The sequence below is a fragment of the Phyllostomus discolor genome, chromosome 3 (assembly GCF_004126475.2).
Source record: "Phyllostomus discolor isolate MPI-MPIP mPhyDis1 chromosome 3, mPhyDis1.pri.v3, whole genome shotgun sequence".
NCBI lineage: Eukaryota > Metazoa > Chordata > Mammalia > Chiroptera > Phyllostomidae > Phyllostomus > Phyllostomus discolor.
Window position 1 is genome coordinate 98320549 of NC_040905.2, and position 7835 is coordinate 98328383.

Here is a 7835-nt window from a genome sequence, read left to right on the forward strand (position 1 = left end):
GAGCCCGTTTGTATCTCTGTTGAGACACACTGTAAAAGGGCATTATGTAGGGGAAATTTGATTACGGACTGGCTCTTAAAGGATATGAAGAAATTATAGTCAATCGTGTTAGGTGTACCTTAGGATAGACCGAAGTGTTTAAAGCTAAACCTTATGATGATTTGCTTTAAATTACAACAGAAAAATGAGGGAGAAAGAATGAAACAAGAATAGTAAAATATGTATAGTTATTGGTACGGGCTGATAGGTACATGAATGTTCATTACACTTTTTCTTCTGTTTCTCTGTTAAAAATTTTTCGTAATGAAAGGTTAAGGTGGATGTAGGTGGCCCTGAACTCTACGAAACTACGAGACCCGCGCCGAGTTTCGAGACAGTCTCCCGATAGCAGCTTCAACAGCCAATCAGAGCTCGTTAGCTCGATGACGAAATTACCTTACCTAAAGAAAAGCGTCTGTCTTTTCCGGCACGGAATGATGTCGTAAGAGCGACACTGCGCAGGCGTTATTTCTGGCTCTTCCCGATTCGGTTTTCGCACAACCTGAAGCCTGCGCAGTAAGTCAGTCCAGTGTGTGGTGGCGGCCGGCTAGGCCGAGTCAGTCGCGCGACTTAGCTGTCTGCTCCGAGACTGTGCTGCGTGGCGCCGGATCGTTACAGTGACGCGCAGGTGGCTCTCAGGCCGGTGGCGCAGGTGTGCCGTTGTTGGTTGGACACAAAATCTGAGCAGCTACAATGTCCATCTTCACTCCCACCAACCAGATCCGCCTAACAAATGTGGCCGTGGTTCGCATGAAGCGCGCTGGGAAGCGTTTCGAAATCGCCTGCTACAAAAACAAAGTCGTCGGCTGGCGGAGCGGCGTGTGAGTGACCCTTTCTCTCCAGACCTCGGCAGGAGTTGGTAACCTCAGGTGGCCGGCCTCTGGTGGTCGAATAAATGGGCTAAGCTGGGGTCGTCGGGGAAAGGAATAGAAAACTTTTTTCAGCTGGAAGCATGACAAATCACCTTTTTTCCCGAGCGTAGCGCCTAAACCAAGCGGGTTTGTTTTTTTTTTTTAATTGGTTTGGTTTTGTTTTGGGTTGTTGGTTTGGAGTTTGGTTTTGTTTTGCTTCGATACTGCCACAAAGGCTGCAGCCAAGAAACCCCCATCATTATAGTCCTTTTGCCAGAATAATGATAAAGACAGAGACTAGTCTTACAAATATTATAGTGCAACTAATATCACAGATCTTAGCCCAGTATCATCAAAGTGCGTAGTGTCTTCACTACTGCCACCTAGGGATCGGTATTCAGTGGCAGCAGCCAGACCCACACCCACACCCGCCACTGTTTCATATATCCCCTCACGACGTTTTTCTCCAGTGAATAAATGCGAATACAAATTGGGGTTCTGAGTTTTTGAAAATGTTACCTCGGCACCGAGGGTCTTTTAGGAGTCTTTGTTGTTGTCATTTGTATGAATAATATAAATGAATTTCCAAGTTTCATGTATTGACTTAGAACTTTGTCTCCTGTTCTCAATAGGGAAAAAGACCTTGATGAAGTTCTGCAGACCCACTCAGTGTTTGTAAATGTTTCTAAGGGCCAGGTTGCAAAGAAGGAAGATCTCATCAGTGCATTTGGAACAGATGATCAGACTGAAATCTGTAAGCAGGTGGGTTTTAACAGCTGCAGCATAACTGACCCTAGTATCCATTTGTAGTGTATGTACTTAGAGGTGTGTTAAACTTAAGTATTAATGTTTTTTGTAGTGAACAGTGACACGCAGTAATTTGATCTGCACAATATCACTTTTAATAATTCAGGACATGGATTTTTTTAAATTTAAGTGTAGTAGACATACAGTGATTAAACTTTTATATACCTTTTTATGAAGTGATCATCACAATAACTCTATTAACCATTGTCACCATACAAAGACCATAGATGTTTTTTGTCAAAATTCTAGAGATTCAATGTTGTACTACATCTTGCTTTGTTAACTTATGTATTTTTAAAGTAATATACCTGAAAATAGAATTTCTTTTCAAGTAGTTCATCATTTAGACCCTTCAATAAGATTGCCTTTTCCCCTTCTAATCCCAAATAAATGATATTCTGTAGCACAAGATAATCCATTCTTTAGTCAAAGCTCAAATTATTACCTACATTTCAATAGCTACGGAGGATGAAATTTAATTTTCTTCTTATTTATTCTTGTCAGTTAACAATAGTATGTAAGAAAGACACTGCTTTCTTAAATATGTTGGGACTTTTTTTAGATTTTGACTAAAGGAGAAGTTCAAGTATCAGATAAAGAACGGCAGACACAGCTGGAGCAGATGTTTAGGGACATTGCAACTATTGTAGCTGACAAATGTGTGAACCCTGAAACAAAGAGACCATACACTGTTATCCTTATCGAGAGAGCAATGAAGGACATCCACTATTCAGTCAAAATCAACAAGAGTACAAAACAGCAGGTTAGTGGCTTTTAATGTTATCAGAAAGTATCCATGAAAATCACTTTTCTCTGAAGAAATCATTAAAGTAATTGGTGTGCAATAATGATACTACTTGAAAGCTGACAGATAGATTTTGGGGGGCTAGGGAAAGGATATGCGTTATAGAAGAGAAATGGAATTTTTTTTAACTAAACACAAATATACATAGGATTCTTATCTTTCTATCCAAAGTCAAGCCTTTAAAGATAAAACTTGGATTTTTAAAGAGTCATTGTAAGTTTGCTTTTTTGATTTTTTAAGAAACATAATCACATACCATAAAAGTCATCCTTTGAAAGTGTATGATTCATTGGTATATTTACAGTTTTGCAGCCTTTCCTACTACCTAATTTGAGAACATTTTCATTACCCCAAATAGAAACCTATGCCCATTAGCAGTCACTTCTCGTTACCCCCTCTCACAAGCCTTTGGAACCCCATCTCTATGGATTTGTCTATTCTGGACATTTCATACAAGTGGAATCATACAACATGTGACCTTTTCAAGGTTCAGCCATGTTGTAACATGTATCAGTATTTCATTCTTGCTATGATACTTACATTGTTTGTGTAGACAAATATTTATTAACATTTTATGGCTGAGTAATATCCTGTTGTATAGAAATACCACATTTTATTTATTCATTCACCAGTTGATGGACATTTGGCCTGTGCCCACTTTCCAGCTGTTGTGAATAATGCTATGAAATTTCATTATGGGTTTTCTATGGACACATTTTCATTTCTCTATACCCAGAAATGAAATTACTAGGTCATATGGTAACTTTATGTTTAACTTTGGAGGAACTGTCAGTCATTCCAAAACAGCTGTATAATTTTACATTTCCACAACCAATGTACGAGGATTCCAATTTCTCCACATCTTTGATGATATTTGTTACTGCCTGCCTTTTTGATTATAGCCATCCTGGGGTTAACTTCTGGTTTTCATTTGCACTTTCCTCATGATTAATGATTTGAGCATATTTTCATGTGTTTATTGACCTGTTGTCTCTCTTGGAGAAATTGGTGTTCAGATCTTTTGACCACTATTTAATTGGTTATTTGTCTCTTTATTATTGAATTGTAAGAGTTTTTCTATTGTCTGGATAGTAATAGTTATCTATTTAGATTACTACTATTTTCCCCCATTCTGTGGGTTGTCTTTTTTTCTTCACAGTTTTTTGAACCACAAAAGTATTTCATCTTAAAGTTCAATTTGCTTATTTTTTTAATGTTTGCTTATGCTCATGTCATGTCCTAGAAACCATTGCTGAATCCAGCTAGATGGAAACGGTTTTGCTTTGAATACCTTATGAAATAAGGCAGCAGAAGCAGCAAAGAAATTGCAAACATTTTCCATTTTGTCTTGATAGGCTTTGGAAGTAATAAAGCAGTTAAAAGAGAAAATGAAGATAGAACGTGCTCACATGAGACTTCGGTTCATTCTCCCATTGAATGAAGGGAAAAAGCTGAAAGAAAAGCTTAAGCCACTGATCAAGGTTATAGAAAGTGAAGACTACGGTCAGCAATTAGAAATTGTAAGATTAAAGTATTATTATTTCTTTGCTTCTGTGTTACCAAAGTAGTTTATTCACTAGTCATAAATGTGTAACAAACATTTAGAAGATAAGAACAGTAAGACATTTCCAGAAACATTTTACCTAGAATTAGGTAAAAATGTTAAGGTCAAAGTAGAGCTAAATTGTAATTAAGAACACTTAAAATTTTTTGTTCCTTTGTTTTCTAGTTAAATTATTTATGATAAAATCATGTTGGTCATGTAACAAGGCATTAACCCCTATGTTTAATGACTTACCCAGATTTTAGGTGAAAGAGTATATTTTACAATGAGTCTTACATTATGAGGAAATAAAAGACTACATGCTGGTCAGCCTCATATTTTTTTACAGAGAGGAAGGGGGAGAGAGAGAAACATCAATTTGTTGTTCTACTTATTTAGTTATGCATTCATTGTTTGATTCTTGACCAGTGTGCCCTGACCGGGATCAAACCCACAACCTTAGCCTGTTGGGATGGTGCTCTAACCAACTGAGCTTCCTGACTTGGGCACCATAGAACATTTTAAAGAAGCAATAAAATTACCATGTCTTTGAGCCTTTACCATATAGCTTCAGACATAATGTATTTTCAGCTTTCTGCAAATTTATGTCCTTAGACTTTGCAGCAGCTTTAGAAATAAATGTGCTCTAGAGGATTGTTGATCATTCCACTTTAGATGTGATAGTCTGAAGTTCTACAATCCTTTCAAAACTTCATACGTGGTTTCTCTCTAGGCCTTCTAGCTTCTCTCCTTCAGGTGTGGATAAAAAGGGATGATTTTATTGAACTATAAAATTTAATGCTGAGTTTTGGTATCAAAAGTACCATAGTTTTCTAATCCAACTGCTTTGTCTTACAGAAAGCTGAGAGATCTGGATAAGTCTAAACATTAAACAGCAAAGTTAATGCTTTGTCACAGGAACTTCCATGCAGACTCACAGATAGGCTGAACTACAATGCCGCTTGCTGCCCTGTGCATCACCCTCTGTGTCACACTGTAAAACTGTAGTAGTAGAGCTATCTGGAAAGTACAGGGTCCTGCAGAAGTAATTAATGTCTGCCTGAGTGTGGTTGGTAGAGTAATAACATGAGTGTAATAATTTATAGTTTTAATTTGAACATTTCACCTGAAATGCCATGTGGTGTGCTTGAGCATGGTATTGTTATGTTACAGAATTACATGCTTATGATTTTGTAATAAAAAGGGGTGTTTTTTTTAAGATTGTATTTATTTTTAGGGAAGGGAGAGGGAGAGAAACATTAATATGTGGTTGCCTGTCACACGCCCCCTACTGGGGACCTGGACCACAACCCAGGCCTGTGTCCTGACTGGGAATCAGACCAGTGACCCTTTGGTTCACAGGCCAGCACTCAATCCACTGAGCCACATAAGCCAGTGCAGGGGTGTTATTTGTGCCAGACCCTGTATTGTGAGTTTGTCTTAGAGGAAGTTGAAGCTGTGTTCATTCTATTGTGTTGTTCCGCTTCATGTGGTAAACAGCTGTTTTAAATGTTTCAGGTGTGTCTAATTGACCCAGGCTGCTTCAGAGAAATTGATGAGCTAATAAAAAAGGAGACAAAGGGCAAAGGTTCTTTGGAAGTGCTCAATTTGAAAGACGTGGAAGAAGGAGATGAGAAATTTGAATGACATTCATCAGTCTCTTCAGCTTTGAAACACTAAAACATTTTCACTTCCCAAAGTCCTGTTTTCTTTCTGTGGTCTGCCAAATACTTGCTCAGACTATTTTATGTTTTCCATATTTGTGTTAAACATAAAAATACGTTGCTAAATAAGTATTATAATGTGGGGTTAATTTAGTTTTATTTATAAATTGGGGTCATAGGTAAAAATGAAAAATTCAAGATACAAAGTCCAGAGCAGCATTTTGCTGTCTTCATGCCTTTGTAGCTTTCCAAGGGGAAAGTCTTTTGAGGCGGCTCTTGTGGGTAAAAAGTTAAATTTTGTACATTTTAATATTGGGGAGGATATGTCTATATAACAAAAAGGGAGCATTTGGTGAAAAAACAATGTGTGTACAGGGGTTACTCTATCGTGGCCTAATATAAAGCTGGGATGATGACTTCCTGATTATCTGAAAAACAGATATGGCTGTGCAAGACTTAAATAATTTTCATTAAAAATGCTGCCATAACCTAGATTATTCTTGGTAAAAAAAATAGTTTATTTCTAATTCTTAAAGTTTATAATATATGTTAATATAGCTGAAATTATGAAATCAATAAACCACTCTTTATTTTTATTAAACTGTGTCTTGTGTTTCTGCACAGCTTGCTTTTTTCCCTTTTTTCCCTTTTTTCCCCTCTGTCTCTTACCTGGTGGGGTTGGAGAGTGGTTAGCAGGGTTAACTATGGCAGTATGAACAGTATGCTTTAAATGGAGCCTGTTCTGATAAACACCTAATAGATCTTAGCTGATATTTGAGAGGCATTTGAGTTTATTTTAGTATTAACACTTAAATGGACAAATGTGCAAGTGTTTTTAAATCTACTCGTCCTCAGAAGAGAGATTCTAGAATATAAATTTAGGTTTCACTCAAACATACAGGTATATTTTGTGGACAAATTTTTAACTGAAAGAGTCCTTAACTTGAACAGGTCCTGAATTTACTGCTAATTTACTAACAGAATTTACTGCTAATCCAAGTTCCCAGAAATGTCCTATTTTAAAAGATCTTTGAAATTATGAAGTCAATATTTTTTTCTTGTGCCAAAAAAATATTCTTGTTTGATAACATGGGAACACACTGTTAATGTTGAAATTGAACTACTATTTTGGTATAGTCCTTAAGATGACCCTCACTCTTACCATTTTAGTTGTATGATACAAAGTTGAAGCCCCTGGAAATTATTTTAACCAATGAAGTTTACACTGTAATTTATTTCCAGATTAAACAGTTGAAGCAGTGTTTCAGGGCAAAAGTCAATAGTTTTTAAAAACGTTCAATAACTGCATCTTCGGTTGGGGAAGAGAAGCAAGCAGTTACTTTAACACTGCTTTAAGCTCTTCTCATCTCAAAAGCTGGAGTTTCAAGGCATGTCAGATGTAGATCACATCTGAGTAATGCTTCTGAGCTATAAGATATGTTTCTATCAGTGGTGTTCAGCCTTTTTTCATCTCATGGCACACATGAACTAATTTATAAATAAATTCTGCAACACAAAAAATTTTTTTGTCAATCTGACCCCAAAAAATGTATACTTTTGATTCATTCACAGTGGATGGCTGTTGGGTTGGTTGGTGTCATTTTGTTATTTGAAAATCTAAGGGGCCCTGTCTGGGTTGCTCGGTCAGAGCAGCATCCCATACACCAAATGGTTCTGGGTTCAATTCTTGGTCAGAACACATACCTAGGTTGTGGGCTGCACGGGATTATTTCAAGGATTGATCTGCTTGTTTTGTTTTCTCGATGCAAGCTGTATTTTGTACATTTGGTCAGGGTGGCGTTTCAGAATTAATCCTTTCTGTTAGCGCTTTTCTCTGCAGCTCCCCTTGTAACCATACACAATTACATGCTTCAGCCCATGGAACCTCATACAACTCAAATTCTCTCATAGGCCTTGATTTTTGCCTACATTGTAAAATAGCTGTTTAAATAGCTATCTGGCATGCTAGATTGTAAACTCCTCAAGAGCAGGAGAGTTGCCACTGGGGTGTATCCCACCATGAAAATAGGGAATAAATGTCTGTGGAGTAATAAGCATGCTATCTCAATGAGGGCCAATGCCATCCAGCATGAGGATGAGTGATAACAAATTTGACTAGCTAGTGG

The 7835-nt window shown here is 37.3% G+C and overlaps 1 protein-coding gene across 1 annotated transcript; it reads left to right on the forward strand.

Moving 5' to 3' along the window:
• Positions 1-473: 473 nt before the first annotated feature.
• Positions 474-6312, forward strand: SBDS (SBDS ribosome maturation factor). Its single transcript, XM_028521691.2, has 5 exons — positions 474-860; positions 1523-1652; positions 2260-2460; positions 3858-4022; positions 5564-6312. The coding sequence occupies exons 1-5, from the start codon at positions 733-735 to the stop codon at positions 5690-5692; spliced, it is 753 nt and encodes a 250-aa protein (XP_028377492.1). The 5' UTR covers positions 474-732; the 3' UTR covers positions 5693-6312.
• The last annotated feature ends 1523 nt before the right edge of the window (positions 6313-7835 follow it).